This window comes from Leptodactylus fuscus, chromosome 3 (genome assembly GCF_031893055.1).
Source record: "Leptodactylus fuscus isolate aLepFus1 chromosome 3, aLepFus1.hap2, whole genome shotgun sequence".
In the NCBI taxonomy this organism is placed as follows: Eukaryota; Metazoa; Chordata; class Amphibia; order Anura; family Leptodactylidae; genus Leptodactylus; species Leptodactylus fuscus.
In genome coordinates, this window is record NC_134267.1 from 95,622,222 (window position 1) to 95,642,752 (window position 20,531).

Below are 20,531 nucleotides of genomic sequence, written 5' to 3' on the forward strand. Positions count from 1 at the left end.
ATTAACCAAGTCCACGTAAAAAGAACCTTCTCCAGGAAGAATACAATTGGCTCTCCAATGACAACTACAGGGGGCTGTTGATGTATTTGGGGAATCCCATAGTTGGGGCCCTTCCTTTTTAAGGCTAAGGCCCCATGGGAAAAACTGTTGTGGAAACACATTGCAGTGTGTTCCCACAGCACTTTTCACAAAAAAAATCTGCAGAGTTTTCCTCTATAGACTTTCTGCTTCAATTATACCTATAGGGATCTGCCGGCATTTCTGTAGGTATAATTGACAAGCCTGTGATTTCCAAAAATGCAGTGTTTTTGGAAATCGCTGCATGTATTTTTCAGCAATGTGTGGGAATCATAGGTTTTTGCCTCAGTGTTTCTGCCACCTTGGGCCCTGGCAACATTAGGAACTATTTGACTCCATGGTGGTCTCTTCATTAGATGGGGCATCACGTGATTTTTTGTTATCAATACAGTGCTGGTAAATGATCATTTATATTTTGATTCCTTGACCATGAGAGCAATGATATGTACTCTAATCTGGAAATCTGGCTAAAGACTAAAGAAGATATATTAGAGGTAGAAGAGGTAGAAATTAATCGGTGTCTATATATGTCCAGGCAATCAGAATTGTGATTGGTTCTCCTATTGGTTCACCTATTGGTGCTCCAGATCAACTTTACTGAACTCAACATTTAAAAATGGATTGTGAAATCAGATAATTTATTTGCAAATTAAATTGTTCTACTCAAGCATTCACAGATAGTTTTTCACCATCAGGCTCTAATATGCTGTAATAGGCAGACATCAGATATACAACAGCTTGATAATGTGTTTGGTAGAGAAGGACACAGTTATGATGGAACTGTTGCCACAAAGCTTGAGGGCTATAACTATATTCACTTTTTCAGTGGAGAAGGTGGTTATCCTCATATAACTTTTATCTATTCCTGGATATCCATTTAAATACATTACATTGCATACTTTTTAGAACTAGATTTACAGATGAGTTCTTCTTTACTTTTCCTCTTAGCTCTACATATTGTGAGAAGTGTGGCATGAGATGACTATCTTTAAAGGGACATTCAAGTGATTTCTTTTGACTCATTGTTATTGTCTAAAGGACCAACTGTAATAATTGAAGTCAACACTAAGCAGTCTTTTTTTTTTCTTTTTATAATGTAGATTGTGAGTCCCATATGGTGATCACAATGTACATTTTATATTTTTCCTATCAGGATGTCTTTTTAGTATGGGAGGAAATACACGCAAACACGGGGAGAACATCCAAACTGCTTGCAGATGTTGTTCCTGGCGGGATTTAAACTCAGGACTCCAGCACTGCAAGGCTGCAGTGCTAACCACTGTGCCACCGTGTTGCCCCTTGTTTGGCATCTTTTTTTCTAGCATAGGTTTCTGTACAAACAATAGGGCTTTGCTTCTTATAGATACTTTTGAAGACTACCACATGACTTCAGATTAATCAAAGAAGTCTCCTCCCTGTTAGCCTCCCTACCCTAGTCCTTCTGTCAAGATGCCTCCCTTCACCTCTTCTCCCACTTAAATATAGTACACCATATACCCACCCACAGTTTCTCTCACAGCCAGGTCACCATGATCTTATCACCTTATTTACAAGGACCTTTGGTCAAATAATCTCTTAAAGCAAGGGGAATGGCAGTCTATAATGCTTTTCTTGTGCAGCTTCAAACATTGATGTATGGATGCACCAAGTCTTTTGGAGAGTCACTCTTTGCAGCTATCATAGTGTGCTTCACGAGATACATACTGGTAGCTTAAACATGCTATCTAAACCTGGCAGTGACTTCATACAAATGATGATCAAATAATTCCCATTACTAGTATACCCATGTTTCTGGGGCTAGATTTGGCCATGTGCTTTAAAAAAAATTAGAAAAGAACAATGAAAATTTAAACCCTTTTTATTTTTCATTTCAATTTTCAGAAACATCACCAGGAGGAATTTTCCCCTATTTTATATGGAATTTCTTTTAGTTAAGCTCATGAAAGAGACATGTAGAAGCAAGTGTAATGTGTTCCCCAACTGAATTAAATGTAAATAACTTTTTGTCACTTCAAAAGCACCATGAATAAAAGGCAGGAGAGGAGATGATACTTACCATGTCAAAGAGAAGTCTTTAGGATGCTTTGTATTGATGTATATCTTTGAAGTGGGCCCTATAAACTATCTAAGAACTGAGATACACTGAATTACACTTGGGCATTATTTCTTCTGCCTTGATCAAGATGATGAAACAAATAATTCTGTCTTCAGGCTGTTAATGAACTATTATAGCTTAACATTCACTGTGTGATGCACATAACCATCCAATAAGAACGCTAAGTGTTGTACAGTACTATATGTATTTCATAAAATCCATCGCCAAAAGTAATCCCCACATACCGTATGCGAGGGAACACATTTGTAAGAGTCAAAAATGAAGTCCCCACAGCTCTTACCTTCCGTTTCCTTTGTCCATACTGTACTATACTGTATTTTATTTATTAAAGACTTCAAAAAATATAAAAAATAGACATTAGAACAACACTATACAACTACCATGTACATTATATATGGTACATTGTACATGATCATAGCGTCCACAAAAACACAAAGGAGATACTACTGAGTATACGGCATGAAAACATGCTTGTACATAGTATGTCCTATGGAGGGTCTTCAAGGATATCTCCATGAAAGAAAATTGCCAGCTACTTCTTAGAGCTCCATGTCAATCCTGCCATCTCTGAATAGTAAGTGTGGAGTAGAGTGGATATAATTTATATTTACACATAAAAGGTTAATTAGCATTAGGATGTATAAGGACCCTATAAGGCTAAGAAAGGATTCCAAGCAACCCTGCCTTATACAGTATGTCACCAGATCGAGATAGGTAGTGGAAGGAGATATGGAGTTTTAGATAAGCAATCAGATCAGAAAAAATACTTGAACAGATTGTACAAACAGGGCAGCAAATCCAATGCTTCACAGCCCCCAAAGATATAAGTTCATGAAATTCTATCAAAGACTTATTCTATATCGAAAGCCAAAAGCAGGAGAGGTATAGAGGTAGTGTTTTCCTAGTGAATTATATCCATTTATAAACATATTCAGGGACCTTCCCATTTCAAAACCCGCCTGGTCCTTATGAACCATAGAAGGAAGGATTAAAGAGGTGAATACGTTGGTATCCAAATTTAAAAGGGATATAGGATGTGATAGGAGATGTTTATGTGCATTAGAGATGACTGCATTCATTAAGTTGAGGAAAACCAATGGCATTGACTAGCCCTGGTGGATGGAGGTGAATGTGGAAATTGTAAGGTACTTAGGATGATAGAACATCTGGCCCTGGGCCAGATAATCTCTGTTTTCCCTTTTCTACCTCTTTCTCCTCAATTGGGACATTTAAATGTTCCCTGTCTTCCTGGAATAGGCTGGGGATGGGTATCTGCATGAGAAAAAACCCTTAAGAAATGAAGATTTTTCATATAAGCGCAATCAGTGTTTTGCTGTTAGAACAGCATTTTGTATGCCGTTAATAAAAAATAAATAAGCTCTTCCCTAAAAAACGAAAAACACCCTTAAAAAAAGATTGTTCACTACTGAATGTGTCAGTAAAAACAATGTAAACACTCTATGGACAGGCACAGATCAGACTACGATAGATCAAAATAGGCTTAAAAAAAGATTTTTTATTAACATGATTGATTTGGTAAGAAAAACAATATAGTACTCCATGTGGGCAGTCACAGATCAAACTGCTGTATTGCAATTTTGCTCACTCTCTGTCTGTAATTGGATACATTTGACTAAACTTTGTTCTACTTCTCCTATTCTTATGATTCCCTAGCTATATTACAAGTTCAGTGCTGAGTATTGCTTAACAAAATGGAGTAATTTGTTTGGATCATGCAGTGATGAATAACATATCCATCCATTACTTCCACCATCACTAAAATGCCTTGTGTTCCTTATGTACACAGCATCTTATATACTATATGTGAGATCAGCACTATAAGGGTGAGTTCACACGGAGTAAAGTGCCGCGTGATGTGGCACGTATACGCCGTGTGAGCTTTTGCGGGCCGTATACGCTCCCATTGATTTCAATGGGAGCCGGGATTGTAGAAGCGGCGTTATTTTGCGGCCGTGATTTTGACCCCTAATACAACCCAATGACTCCTCATGATGTAGTAATAATATACACCAAAATATCCAGTAATTAAATGCAAATACATTCATGCCCTCAGCATTTCTGGTATTTCTGAATATCTAGCACAACAGTACTTCTGCAGTGTCAGAGAAGGGCAAAGGGATAAAATGTCCATCTTTGGTGGTGGAATCCCCACCTGGATCGTCATCATAGAGATTTGTTTAGGCCAAAAAGCTTATTTTTTTGCAGATTTTGCTGTGGTTTGAGTGGCTTGAAAATGTAGAGGAAATATAAAGGAAGCTCTTATAATCTCCTTTTTAGCTAAATCCATTCATGGATTTGGTTAAAGGGGCTCTATCAGCAAAATCATGCTATTCAGGCACCGCTAAAGTTATATTAAACTACCCCCCCGTTTTAAAATAATACCCTAAAAAAGAATGTGTTCTACTTACACATCGTGCACGCTGGGCGGGCATTCAGGGTGCGCCGTCTTCTTCATCATCGCCTCCTCTTCCTCCGATGTCCTCGGGTCCCGTACTCCTCCGGCGCTCGCGAACTGACATTGATTAAAAAAAATGGCCTGGGCACATGCTCAGTAGCATGCAGCTTCTACTACGGCTACTGTTCATGCGCCCAGGCCATTTTTTAAAATCAATGTCAGTTAGCGAGCGCCGGAGGAGGACGGGACCCGAGGACATCGGAGGAAGAGGAGGCATGGAAGAAGAAGAAGACACACCCTGAATGCCCGCCCAGCGTGCATGATGCGTAAGTAGATCATTCTTTTTTAGGTTTTGCTGATAGAGCCCCTTTAAAAAAAATGCAGCAAGATCTTCAATAAAAAATCTATTATTATTATTATTATTATTATTATTATTATTATTATTATTCCGCAGCAATGTGCAATTCCAGCCATTTTTGTGATTATTTTCATCACACATATAAATTACACTGAATGAGCCATCACCAGTCAATGTCTTTTAATGTGTAGATGGTGACTGGACATATAAGGTTAGAGCCCAATATGGGATCATATCTGGTGGGATAATGCAAGACCAGGTTTCCACAATATGTGGCCTCAGTTCAGATTGCACAACATCTTTAAGGGGTTAGTATAATATGTCATTACAAATGTACAATTGTAAAATTGCATTTGCCACTACTATCCATACTCTAAACACAATGAGTAATGCTATTAGTTTTTCTTACTGGCATGGATAGATGAATGGTAGAAAAAGTATATATTCCAGGACCAGAATAGTGTGAATATGTCTAAGAATGTAATTTGTCTTCTCTTGTGAGACAGATTCTTTGAGGTAATGATGTGCATGCATTTTTATTATTCATGTATGTTTTAGAACAGAGTGACAGGATGAAAGAAATCCGATAAAGGGAGTGGGAGACATCCAAAGGAGGAAACTAGAAAGTTGATGTGCAGTGCAAGTCTGTTCAGAATGCTAATTAGTTTAGAATTCAGAACAAAGATACCTTATGTTCTTACAGAGAAGACGATAATGGCATTTTCAGAAAATAGTAACATTGACCCAGATATTGAACCAGTTTACACGGTCAACTTTCTAAATCTTTTTCTGAGCGATAAGTAGAGAAGAAGATACTTAGGTTTGCTCTGATTTGAAATCACATTTTAAGTGCAGATTATGCCAGTCTTAAGATAATTAGAATAATGGTATTGACTCTATCTATCTATCTATCTATCTATCTATCTATCTATCTATCTATCTATCTATCTCCTATCTATCTATCTATCTATCTATCTATCTATCTATCTATCATATATCTAGCTGTTGTCTATCTATCTATCATCTATCATCTATCTATCGCTATCTATCTATCTACCTATCTATCTACCTATCTATGTATCAGTCAATCATCTATCTATCTATCTATCTATCTATCTATCTATCATCTATCTCCTATCTATCTATCTATCTATCTATCTATCTATCTATCTATCTGACATATCTAGCTATTGTCTATCTATCATCTATCTATCTATCTATCTATCTATTATATATCTAGCTATTATCTATCTATAACTCTCTATTATCTATCTATCTATCTACTTATCTATGTATCAGTCAATCATCTAACTATCTATCATCTATCTAGCTATTATCTATCTCCTTTTTAATGTTTATTTGTTAAAAAAAAAAAAAGCATTCCAACAAAAAATGTTATCTGGTCTGTTAAAAAGGTATATAGTTTATATGAGACTGATTGGGTCCAACTCTGATCTCTTCTGCACTATAAGAGAACTGCTGACTTGACAGCTCAATATGGATAGGTTTTGGCAGGTAACTGGTCAATCATCATTACAACTCCATACAAAAAATGGCAAAACAGATTATATATATATATATATATATATATATATATATATATATATATATATATATAGTGAGCTACAATCAGTGAGACACTTCAGGAGCTATATATCAGTGGCTCACCATTAGATGTTGACTCTTATTTTTATACAGAGGGATAAAGTACTTGAACTACTGGTACGTGCTCTCTGTCCACACGTTCATTACCAAATTCTATTGGTAACCAATATAAGCTGAAAAAGGCAGCCTTTTAAGGTGCACTATGATAATGGCTGTACCTGTAAAATTCCTCATCTACCCGTTCCTGTGAGCCACTCTGAATGCATAATGGGTTGCTGGAGCATTTGGTTGTAATGGTGATAGTAAGATGATTTAGTCCTATATAGAATTTCCCTATCATATTTTGCAGTGAAAAGCATAAGAATATTTGTATACACGTTAGAATAAATTACTTTGTTTTTACATATAGTTTTGTGATATAAAGACATAAAGTAATTTTCAATATTTTTGCTTAAGAGTTAGCCGTCATCTTAAAGGAAATGTGTTGCCAGAAAATTACCTATTACCTAATCAAGTTCTATATTAAACATAGTTCCAAGAATTTTTGGTGGTGTTTTTAAATATTATTATCTATATTCAAAATCAATCACTCAATCTATCAATCTTCAGTTCTGGACACTGAGCCATATAATATGCTGACAATACTTGTTTTCTATAGTAGATTATCTTTGCAGCAGTATGATCACAGCTATCATGTACATGTCGATAAGACACAAAATCCACCAATCACAATAGACGGTTTCACAGCTTGTCTATTCCCCGCCCCCATACAATGACCTCACAGAACATGCCTACAAAATTCTCCCATAGAAGTGAAAAGGGTCAGAACATTGTTTGTCACCGACTATTTTAGGTTCAGTGACAGAAATTGGAATTTTTAAAAATAGATAACATAGAAAACTAAAAAACAATATCAACAAATATTCTTTAAAAAATATGTTTAATATATAAACCTGATTTCAACAATAGCTCATATCCTGTTGGCATTTTCCCTTTAATGGATGTAGGACAGAATAAATCACTTCAAACGTCTACCATTTTAGGAAAGTCTTACATCCTGTTATAGATTTTAGTATCGATCCAGGAAAGCTTTTTCAGGATAAACATTGCAGTAAAAACAATGCACATAGTCAATGATCAATGGTAATACATACTTAGGAAATGCACAAAATGGTCAATGACGATACATACTAGGAGATGTAGAAAATGGTCAATGACATTGGGGAAGCTTGACGCTACTGATAGTTTGCCACATTTAGAAGAAGCTCTGTGCCCTGATGTGCCATCATGTGTTTGTGATTGTGCAAGTCATGCCTAGGAAAACAATGGAAAGAAGCAACATGGTATATAGGAATAAGACACCAACATGTCCTTGTAATATTTACGTTTTTTGTATAGCCTTTTACTATTTTCATGTTTAGATGATAATGGCGATTTTCTTTTAGAGAAAACCCCACGGAGCGGACCCAAAGGGGTAGTGGAGGGGGCACATGGTAGTAAAGAGGATGAAGGGAGAAGAGGTAGGGAGTATTTACAGGTTATATAAAAGTGAGGGGGGGGGGGGGACAACCAGAATAGGAGTTGAGACAGAAAGTTGTCCCGCACACCCTCTGTCAATTTGTCTTTGTCATGGCGGCGTACTAAGGAGGGGTATTTTGGAGGCATAAGTGGAAAATTTAAGTGGATGACAAGGTGGATCCTGGTTGGGGATCCAGACTGGTTTTATATGTTGTGTGGTCTTGGTACCCAGGATGGAGATATACTGCAATGTTAGTGCCCCTAGGCCAGGTGGATTCTGGCTGGGGGTAAAATTTGAAAATTAATAGTTAGATTTTAAGATTCCCTTGGAGCAGTGTGGACTATTTCCATTTTTTTCTGATATTTTCTACTGTAAAATTTGAAGGTCTGGGATTGCTGCCTTTAGGGACCCCTCCTTTTAGGTGCAGCTAGTGTTTATAGATGGGGACAGGTATTTATATAGATATAGGTCTATGAGGTTTGTGTTATATATGTTGGTTATTTGCATGTTATTTAAATGTTAATTATGGGATATTTATGGTCATGTGGTTTTAAGTTATTATTTATCTAAATTTAATGTTTTAATAAATGCCACTGTGGTCTTTACTTCCAGCTTGGTGTCTGCATGTTTCTTGGGGTACAAGAAAGATAAGGGGGGGGTTGGAAGGGTAGGCCCAGCTCAGCTAGACTGTTTTACTAGTCATGTGAATGCTATGTGATAGCACAGTATTACATCATGGTAACATAGATATTGAAAATGCCTGATTTTTAGATACTTTTTGTTTCAATGTGTTAAAATATCTTTTGTGTCTTTTTTTTGCAGGTTTTCCAGATTGCTTATGTTATCGTTAAAGCTGCCAATTCCCCACGGCCTGGAAACTGGATTTTAGAAAGATCTCTTGACGGTATCACTTATAAACCATGGCAGTACTATGCCATCACTGACAGCGAGTGTTTGACCCGGTATAATATTATTCCCCGACCTGGCATACCCTCATACGTGCAGGACGATGAAGTTATCTGTACATCTCATTATTCAAGGATTCACCCACTTGAAAATGGAGAGGTAAATTGTGCAATGAAGCAATTGTAAAGACTTGACAGCGCCAAAAGCTGACTTAACCGTGCTCTAACTGACAGGTTTTATTTCCCTGACAGCAGCACACTGCAGGCTGACAGCGCTCTCTGATTGCTTGTAACATAACAGGGGAGGCAGAGAATTGGGAAACACATTTACATTTCCACAGAGTAATGTTTCAGCACAAAGAAGACAGATAGCGAAGCAAAGGTGACAGAAAGATGCACCCACAAGTTTAAAGTTGAAAAAGAAAATTCATTACATTATGCAGAAATGGCAGCAAGTTTGTGATTGTTTAATGGGCTTGTGCGAAATGCATTTACTTTGTATACTAATGAGAATGGCGTATACATTTATATGTCTGTGCACTGTACAGAACAGCCAAGTCTCAGATCTCATATTGGGCTACAAGTCAAACAGCTCATAGAATAAAATGAAGAATTGAAATACAAGAAAATAATAACAAGCAGCAAATGTTATTTTATTGTGTATAAAAGTATGTGTAGAGAAATATGAATGCAAAAATAAAGCTATAAAAGAGAGGACAGCAGAATATTAGATATTCGTATACATCTATCTTTGAAAAGGACCTGCCATCTCTCCTCATGCGTTTATTGTAGCCGATACTTGTAAATGCTATGAAATAACAATGCGGGGACATCTTTTCTTAGAGCTCTGTCATCCTGCTGTTACTTACTTGGGAAATGTACAATATGAATAAATGAACAAATGGCTGTTACCTTTCCCCTTGTCAGTAGGGTGTATTTCAACATGGTCTTAGTTAGTCAAAGACTGAATGGTATCAGAGTGTGTACAGGTCTACTCCTTTCAGAATATGAATGGTATCAGAGTGTGTACAGGTCTACTCCTTTCAGAATATGAATGGTATCAGAGTGTGTACAGGTCTACTCCTTTCAGAATATGAATGGTATCAGAGTGTGTAGGGGTCTACTCTTTTCACAATATGAATGGTATCAGAGTGTGTACAGGTCTACTCCTTTCACAATATGAATGGTATCAGAGTGTGTACAGGTCTACTCCTTTCACAATATGAATGGTATCGAGCAGTGGCGTAACTAGGAATGGTGGGGCCCCGTGGCGAACTTTTGACATGGGCCTCCCCCCCCCTCCGACCGACACCGGCGACCTCGACCGACCCCCTCCTAAGCATTCCTGTGCGTTTTATTATCCCCCCATAGTGGGACCTGCACACAGTATTATCCCCCATAGTGGCCCCTGTAAACAGTATTATCCCCAATAGTAGCCCCTGCACAGAGTATTATCCCCCATAGTGGCCCCTGCACAGAGTATTATCCCCCATAGTGGCCCCTGCACAGAGTATTATCCCCCATAGTGGCCCCTGCACACAGTATTTTCCCCCATAGTGGCCCCTGCACACAGTATTATCCCCCATAGTGGCCCCTGCACAGAGTATTATCCCCCATAGTGGCCCCTGCACACTGTATTTTCCCCCATAGTGGCCCCTGCACACAGTATTATCCCCCATAGTGGCCCTGCACACAGTATTATCCCCCATAGTGGCTCCTGCACACAGTATTATCTCCCACTGTGGACACCCATAAATAATTATTATACTCTGAGGTCTTTTCAGACGCCAGAGTATAATAATCGGAGACCCGGGGGAATAAAAACATTAAAAGCTACTGTTTCTTACCTGTCCCCCGGCTCCTACACTGTCGGCCTCCGTTGACGTCCTTCTGCAATGACGTCGGACGTCACATGACCCAGGATGCAGGCCGGGTTCATGTGACGACAGAGACATCAGACAACAAGGAAGGAGGCCTGGCCAGGATCGTGGAGAGGTAAGTAACAGTATTTGTTATGTTTCCGAAAAGACCCCCCGAGTATAATGATAGTAGCGGTAGCGGCTGTCACCGGGCCCTCAATGTCCCGGGCCCTGTGGCAGCTGCCTCTGCTGCTAGGGCGGTAGTTAAGCCACCGGTATCGAGTGTGTAGGGGCCTACTCCTTTCACAATATGAATAGTATCAGAGTGTGTAGGGGCCTACTTCTTTCAGAATATGAATGGTGTCAGAGTGTGTAGGGGCCTACTCCTTTCACAAGATGAATGGTATCAGAGTGTGTAGGGGCCTACTCCTTTCACAACAGCTAGTAATATACAGTAAACCAGATTGCTACTGCTTGAAAGGGCCTGAAGATACTGATGTTATGGGGGCATACTGATGTGTGTTGTACCAAACTATACTACATGTTTCTTATTTTGTATATCAAGTTTATAAATTATAATGTAGGCCCTGTAGGCAAAATTCAAGTATATCAGTTTTCTGGCATAAAAGTTGCAAGTGTTTTCTGCTTGGCTGTTTTTTGTTATAAAAAAAAATTACTATTCAGCCGTTATTTGTGAAAAGTGGGTGTGGAAGGACAGGGTTCATTTGAGTTGTCTCTGCCTGTATGATTTACTATAACTTATGCCAGAAAGCTGCCATGAATTATACCTGACATCAATGGTACAGATGTATATGAATGGTACAGACTTCATGTCTGGTGCACAGGACCTCACATAATGGGCTAGAATAATTAAGGATTGGAGGTTGGAGTCTTTTATAATTCTGGTGCCTCTGCTGAAAATATTAAGACCAGAGCACAATGCAAACATGTGAAATGCATAGTACTGTGTTATGTGTCTACGTCATATTAGATGGTGCAGGTTATCTTGTGGTAAGACCTCTTTAGGGGTTGGTAAATGTGGGGTCCATTGTAGTGATGTCCAGATTACCCAGGACAGAATTGGCTCTGTATCTAGGAGCCTGTTCTCATGCTCTGTGTGAGTAGGACAATTTGGCAGACAGCTTAGTATTCTGACTGCTTATGGGAGAGGAGAACAGTTTGTGAAGAGTCAAGTTGAATGCTTGTTGGACAGCGTGAGGAATTGAGCAGCCTCACAGCTGAGCAGACACACCTTACAGACACTTGTGAGTAGGAGTTCTCTGGTGGCAGGCAGCGCATCCTATGACAGTGAAAGCATGCTGTTTGCTGCCTAAGTCTGAGATCTTGAGAAGTAGCTTGCATTTAATGGCTGACTCCCTTCCGCCAAATGTAGTCCACTGTTTTCCCAACATTTACCTCAGTAAAGATAACCTCGATTTAGAGAGGACTATAACCTGGTAGAGGCGAGAGGCTTAGACAGGGTTAAGGGGATATTGTCACTCCTTAGGGAGAGACCACCTTATAGGTGTGTGGAGATTTATTAAGCCTTTAACACTCCACTTTGCAAAGGATCATGGGAAGAATATGCAAATCTGTCTTCCATGATGTAACAATATCCCCTTAACCCTGTCTAAGCCTCTCGCCTCTACCAGGTTATAGTCCTCTCTACATTGAGCTGATGAGATGCAAGTACATCGAAATGGCCATCCTCGATTGAGAGACTATACCTGGTAATAATCCCAGCGTCATTGCAAAACAAAGGCCTCTTGGAAGGTTGAGCATGATGCGAAAGGGAGCAGCCTTTATTGGGTTATTTCACTGGAGTTCTGTCTTCCTAACTACATCAGGGAAGACATGCTTGCACATTCCAGTGAGCGCCCTCTATTGGTTTGCAATACTGAGGCAGCAGCTGTTTTCCTAATTACATAATGGAAGACAGATTTGCATATTCTTCCCATGATCCTTTGCGAAGTGGAGTGCTAAAGGCTTAATAAGTCTCCACACACCTATATGGTGGTCTCTCCCTAAGGAGTGACAATATCCCCTTAACCCTATAAAAATAGAGAAATAAAACTTAATGTTGCACTTAATGATATAATTCAGTTACGTAAAGCCTGTCTAGAATATCGGGATGCCATAAGAGTTTAACTCACATAATCTCTCAATAATGATTCTATCTTGACTTTTAACACACTAAACAGACTTAAGCTTTAATAATACAAGATCCAATCTCACAGAAGCGCCATAAAATAATGCAGATGGAATGAAGTAAAGCAGCAATATTACATAATGCACAAAGCACAGTGTAATTCCAGCTTAGTTTCAGTGACACAGTGGTGACATGTTGGCATGGTACCAGAACAATAATACTTCAATACCAGATGGGAAGACCAATCTGTTAAGGCATAGGTAATTAAGGAGAAATGACACTATCACAATCTTAATGTTATAGGAAACATGATTTAGACATCTAAAGACTAGAACCCTTTCTATTCACATAAATGACACAACCTATAAATAATGCAGATATGCATTTTTGGCCCTGTCACTTCAGTGAATATCATTTGTTTATTCTAACTTGTCACCGTACTGAAAGTAACACACATATATTTATATTGCTAAAATGGGATGCAAGATGATGAATTGAGAATTAATGGACTTGATGAATTTAGTTCATGACAATGAATACATTACAATCCTGTTATGTTCTTTGTAGTGAACCATTTCTATTTATTTCTCTGCAATAATCTTATTGTAGATATTTACCCTTGAGTTTCCATAGAATGTCTCTGGAATGAGTTTTACTGCTCAGGTTACACATTTATAACAAAGACCACATGATAATTACATTGTACATAATGTATACAATAAGATTATCACACAGAAAACATTTATTACCTATCCTTGGAATAAAGCTGGGAGCCGTAAAAGAGGGAAACAGAAGAGAGCAGAAAGATGTGGATAGATGATAAATGCATGATCACTGGGGTCTCCACCTCTGGATCACCCCCGGCCACTAGAAAGGGGGTACTGAGACCCTTATTCCTCTTAACTGCACAGAGACATGTTTCCTACTACCTACTGTAATATTTAAAGCCTCTAGGTCTGTTTCTGTTAGTCCCATAGATATTGAATGGATCTGCAGTATTCTGACCTCTACTCAATATCACACTGAAACAAAATGAAAACCAGCATTCTATATACAGAAGTGGACAGTTCAAATAATTCAGACACTATGGACAGATTTATTAAGACTGGTATTTTGTACATCATTTTTAATAAAGGTCCTGACAGAGGCTCCAGCATCTTCATAAATCACCTACTCATCCCAGCAACAGAATAGAAATCTACTGTAATGTAACCTAGTGAGTTATGAGTTATAATGTGAGCATGAGTTATAATGAATATGTCAGGCTGACAACCCCTGCCCAACTCCATCCGAATTTGCAACAGGGGTTCCACAAATGAGGAACAGGATTGTGATACAGGATGCCTTTGGGAAGCTGGTACCTCTAGCGCCATAGATAACTAAAGAAGTGGTAGGAGTCCTTCTCAAGGACAGCATATGATCCTACTTATATTCAGGTCATGTGCGGTCTATGGTTGATCCAAATATATATATATATATATATATATATATATATATATATATATATATATGTCAGGATTTTGAATTCAGCTGCTATACCTTTAAGGTTATCGTGTCAACCTGGGAGGCTTCTACATTTTCGGAAGTGTCCTGGGCTTGTCCAATTAGCAGTTGAGGAGTGTAACTAGCAAAGACTGGACCCTATAGCAAACTTTTGACTTAGGACCACTCCCTAAGTATTTTTGTAAGTTTTTTGTCCAGTTTTAATGCAGTGCAACCACAGGAAAAACCAGGCATTACATGGTAACCTTTGAAACAAATGGGCTGGTACAGGGAATACCCTTTTCCTTTGGAGAGCAAGAGGGGTGTTTTGCATAATATGGCTAATTAATAGAGATCCCAATTTTTTTTTAGTAAATAAGAACTCATAAGGACAAATAATTATTTCTACAGTGAGGAAATGCAGAAAAGAAATGGATCATTTATTGTAAGTCAACCCAAACTCCAGTTACTTAACTGTTTGTTGAGTCTCCTCGGGGAGCCACTGAACAGAAACCTATACACATTAAAAAATGGTTAGATAAGAAACCACACGGACCCCAATCATTGGATCCTGAACTGAACCTGGATTTGTCACTAAGGATGATATGGTACAGTCCATAGCCCTCCAAGTTACTTGTTCACAAAATCATTTCAAATGAAAAGTGGCTGGCTGTCAATGACAGGACATGTAACGGGCGCTGTGACTCCAACTTTCCTTCTGTTTGTCGACTGGTTAAAATTCCCTTGAGTGCATAGTAGAAACATGTCTAGTAGTCAATCTCTCACCAAAAGGTAACCTCTGAGAGTCTTTTTATAGAGCAGGGGAAGGAACCCCCTTGAGGCCAAAGTCAGAGTCTAAACAGACCGTACCTGTAATAATTTACATATTTTCTTGAGACAGAACTACATGCTGAGTTTTGCACAGATTTGACATTTGGGTGCATTATTTTTTTTTGTCAATGACTGAATATAATAAGTAGTTATTCTTCTCGCTAGATCCACTTCTGACTTTAAATCAAGAAACTAAATAAAAAATTACTGTGGTGTTTAAAAAAATCGCTGTGTGTGAAACTACTGTATACATAATAAGTAGAGATGAGGGAGTAGTACTCGATCGAGTAGGTATTCCATCGAATACTACAGTATTCGAAATACTCGTACTCGATCGAGTACCACTCGCTGTTCGAATGTAAAAGTTCGATGCAGAACCAGCATTGATTGGCCGAATGCTATACAGTCGGCCAATCAATGCTGGTTCTTCTCCTACCTTTAGAAGTCTTCTCCCTGCAGCTTCCCCCGCGGCGTCTTCCGGCTCTTCATTCACTCTGCCAGGTATCAGGCCTGGGCAGAGCCGACTGCGCATGTCCGCTTGTAGTGCGGACATGCGCAGTTGGCTCTGCCCAGGACCGATGCCTGGCAGAGTGAATTCAGAGCCGGAAGATGCCGTGGGGACGCTGCAAGGAGAAGACTGCACAGAGGATCCAACCCGACCCTCACTCGTGGACTTGGTAAGTGTAATTTGATCGAACGTTGCCTACCCCTGAAATGAGCATTTCCCCCCCATAGACTATAATAGGGTTTGATATTCCATTCGAGTAGTCGAATATTAAGGGGCTACTCGAAACGAATATCGAACCTCGAACATTTTACTGTTCGCTCATCTCTAATAATAAGTTATATCTTTGATGTACCCTTATATCAATAAAAGTATACCTGTATACTGGCACTGTAATTTGAGTAACAGACACTTCTAGTTGATTCCAATACAAAATTTTAAGTTCCAACATATTTCTTATGTTTAGATTTTTCCACGTTCAAAGCCATTTCAGTTTAAAGCACTGCTTTATGTGGAGAGAAACGAGAAGGCAAATGATCCTATATATTAATATGTATGCAGTGTTTATTGGAATACATAGCTGTGAAGCCATCCAACATATTTTTGTCCAGCAGATATGTGTGTTTTATATTTTAACATAATAGGTTGAACTATCATAAAAAAATATCTGCTGTCTTATCCAAGAAGAACAGATGGAGTCATTTCTAACAGTGTAGAAAAATAAAGCTGAAAGCTATTGCAATTTGTCATTCCAACATGCATTTGGAAGAGAAAGGTGACACAAGCAAGTAACGGGATAATGTTGAACAGAGGTCCCATTAAGAACTGAGCTGAAGGGTATAGTTGTCAATGACACAACAATATTTGCTAAACAGTTCATTAGGCTGACATTTCCCAAAACTCTTTGGGGACTGAAAGAGTTAGGAAGAGTGTGACAAGCGCAGCCCATGACATTTCACCAGAAATTTAAAACATGGCATTTGAAACAGATCTGTACTCATTAACAATACCCTAGAAACAAGCTCATGTTGTTTCCTTTAATTTACCGGAGCAGCAAGCCATCTATTAGTTGTGATATCTGTGCCATGAGAAGAAAAATATAGGAGGCTTATTTCCTGCAACAATTGTGGAATTGGCTAATATTCCATAGAACAATGTGAGGTTTTTGTTTCATTATTCTTAGTAAACAATTCAGAACAAAATACTAAAACTAACAAGTATGAACAATAAAACAAGATCAAACAATAAAAACCTCATTTCTTCAAGGTCTTATTATCCCTTCTGTTGCACAAGTCATCATTTTTACATGTCTTTTTCTTTGGTGTTCATGAATGTTAGAGTGCTGCAGTATCTTAGAGCAGGAGTCGGGAGCTGGAAGAATAGACAGTTACATAGTTACATAGTTACATAGTAGATGAGGTTGGATAAAGACAATAGTCCATCAAGTCCAACCTATAACCCTACAATCCCCTACAGTGTTGATCCAGGGGAAATCAAAAAACCCCATGAGGCTCATGCCAATTGCCCTATTTCAGGGGAAAAAATTCCTTCCCGACTCCAAAATCATGAAGATCGCATCAGGGTTCGGGCCTTGATATACGGTTCAGAGATCAGTATGTGGGGAGAAGGGGGGGGGGGGGCATTAGTACAGTAACAATTCCCTACCTATAATTAATAGTATTAGTAATAGAATTACTTATGGGGGGCAGTTACCCATTGTGGGGCTCTATTATGGCACTATCACAGTAATAGAACCTCTCCGCAGGTAATTACCCTCCACACATAAGGAATAGTATTACATACAGTCCTATGAAAAAGTTTGGGCACCCCTATTAATCTTAATCATTTTTAGTTCTAAATATTTTGGTGTTTGCAACAGCCATTTCAGTTTGATATATCTAATAACTGATGGACACAGTAATATTTCAGGATTGAAATGAGGTTTATTGTACTAACAGAAAACGCGCAATATGCATTAAACCAAAATTTGAACGGTGCAAAAATATGGGCACCTCAACAGAAAAGTGACATTAATATTTAGTACATCCTCCTTTTGCAAAGATAACAGCCTCTAGTTGCTTCCTGTAGCTTTTAATCAGTTCCTGGATCCTGGATGAAGGTATTTTGGACCATTTCTTTCTACAAAACAATTCAAGTTCAGTTAAGTTTGATGGTCGCCGAACATGGACAGCCCGCTCTCAAATGATCTGAAAACAAAGATTGTTCAACATAGTTGTTCAGGGGAAGGATACAAAACGTTGTCTCAGAGATTTAACCTGTCAGTTTCCACTGTGAGGAACATAGTAAGGAAATGGAAGACCACAGGGACAGTTCTTGTTAAGCCCAGAAGTGGCAGGCCAAGAAAAATATCAGAAAGGCAGAGAAGAAGAATGGTGAGAACAGTCAAGGACAATCCACAGACCACCTCCAAAGAGCTGCAGCATCATCTTGCTGCAGATGGTGTCACTGTGCATCGGTCAACTATACAGCGCACTTTGCACAAGGAGAAGCTGCATGGGAGAGTGATGAGAAAGAAGCCGTTTCTGCACGTACGCCACAAATAGAGTTGCCTGAGGTATGCAAAAGCACATTTGGAGAAGCCAACTTCATTTTGGAAACAAAGATTGAGTTGTTTGGTTATAAAAAAAGACGTTATGCATGGCGTCCAAAAAGAAACAGCATTCCAAGAAAAACACATGCTACCCACTGTAAAATTTGGTGGAGGTTCCATCATGCTTTGGGGCTGTGTGGCCAATGCCGGCACCGGGAATCTTGTTAAAGTTGAGAGTCGCATGGATTCCACTCAGTATCAGCAGATTCTTGAGAATAATGTTCAAGAATCAGTGACGAAGTTGAAGTTACGCCGGGGATGGATATTTCAGCAAGACAATGATCCAAAACAATGCTCCAAATCAACTCAGGCATTCATGCAGAGGAACAATTACAATGTTCTGGAATGGCCATCCCAGTCCCCAGACCTGAATATCATTGAACATCTATGGGATGATTTGAAGCGGGCTGTCCATGCTCGGCGACCATCTAACTTAACTGAACTTGAATTGTTTGTCCAAAATACCTTTATCCAGGATCCAGGAACTGATTAAAAGCTACAGGAAGCGACTAGAGGCTGTTATATTTGCAAAAGGAGGATCTACTAAATATTAATATCACTTTTCTGTTGAGGTGCCCATACTTTTGCACTGGTCAAATTTTGGTTTAATGCATATTGCACATTTTCTGTTAGTACAATAAACCTCATTTCAATCCTGAAATATTACTGTGTCCATCAGTTATTAGATATATCAAACTGAAATGGCTGTTGCAAATACCAAAATATTTAGAACTAAAAATGATTAAGATTAATAGGGGTGCCCAAACTTTTTCATAGGACTGTATAGGAGGACTATTACCAAGGGAGGCACTATTACTGTAATAGTGCTACAATAGCAACCACCCCATAAGTAATAGTATTACATTTGCACAATGTGATAGCAAGGTACGGATCAGGGCTTGTGGTGCACATTTGGCACAATAAAAGTTCTTATGCCATACGTGGGCCTCATTATCATCCATCTATGCTAGAAAACTGGTGTAGAGAGAATGGTTAAAAAAAAAGGAATTAATCAATCCCTTTATGTCAGTTTTTGGCATAGAGGAATCCTATTGTGGCACACATTTGGTGCCAAACATTTCTTGCACCAACCTGCACCACAAGCCCTGATTCACACCTCGCTCTCCACATTGTGTGAATGTGAGTAAGGAAAACCATGGCAAGGATGCCTCAACTCAATTTATTCCTTATAACTCCACCAGTTTTCTGACATGAGTTATATTGAAAAACTATACCAGTTGGTGCAGGGACAACCAATTGATTTATGAAGAGACAGCAGGCACTGCATAAACCTCTCAGGGCCTTTATTAAGACTAGGGTACAAAATACCAATCCTAATAAACCTGCCCCACTCTGTCATTCACTAGACATAATTAGCCAAAAGAGGGCAAAGTATGACAATTACTGCACGGGTACTGTATAGCTATTTGTGGGTTATTCAGTATCCATACACTGGGGTGTAAATAGAAAAGACCAGGCCCCATTGCAAGCTTCTGATCAGGCACCTGTTATAATGCTGTTTAATGGCCCCCACATGATATAACACCCCCTTTACGGGCCCACTTATATGGTATGTTGACCTCTTTAGTTTCAAAAAGTATTTATTGAAATAGTGCAAATAATAAAAAAACCAGAATAATCGCAATATCACTACAAAAATGTGGGATAACATAGGCACACAACAGAGGAACTATTTTACATTTGAAGTTGACATATACATAGAAAAATAATGGAGATAAAAAGGTACAATAACCAACAGGAGAGAAATGAGGGGATATGGATTAGCAATTAAAGTGCAAAGGGACAGGGGGTGAGTGAGGAAGAGAGGAGGCTTATGGGAGGGACACTCAATCCTATAAGCCAATCATAGTTGAAGAGTGTACGGTAGACCTCGGATATTAGATCTATTCAGTGGCGTAACTAGGAATCTTTTCAGACCCCTGAGTATAATAATCGGAGACCGGGGGGGTATACCAACATAAAAAACACTGTTACTTACTAGAGATGAGCGAACACTAAAATGTTCGAGGTTCGAAATTCGATTCGAACAGCCGCTCAATGTTCGTGTGTTCGAACGGGTTTCGAACCCCATTATAG

General features: G+C 38.8%; 1 protein-coding gene across 8 annotated transcripts in view; it reads left to right on the forward strand.

Annotated features, from left to right (window-relative positions):
* The window catches only part of LAMA2 (laminin subunit alpha 2), a 593,715-nt gene that overhangs the window by 152,367 nt on the left and 420,817 nt on the right, over positions 1-20,531 (forward strand). For all 8 annotated transcript variants that reach the window (XM_075268017.1, XM_075268020.1, XM_075268018.1 and 5 more), the window contains exon 4: positions 8,915-9,157. In XM_075268017.1, coding sequence (XP_075124118.1) covers positions 8,915-9,157 — 243 coding nt within the window. The remainder of the gene's footprint in view (positions 1-8,914; positions 9,158-20,531) is intronic.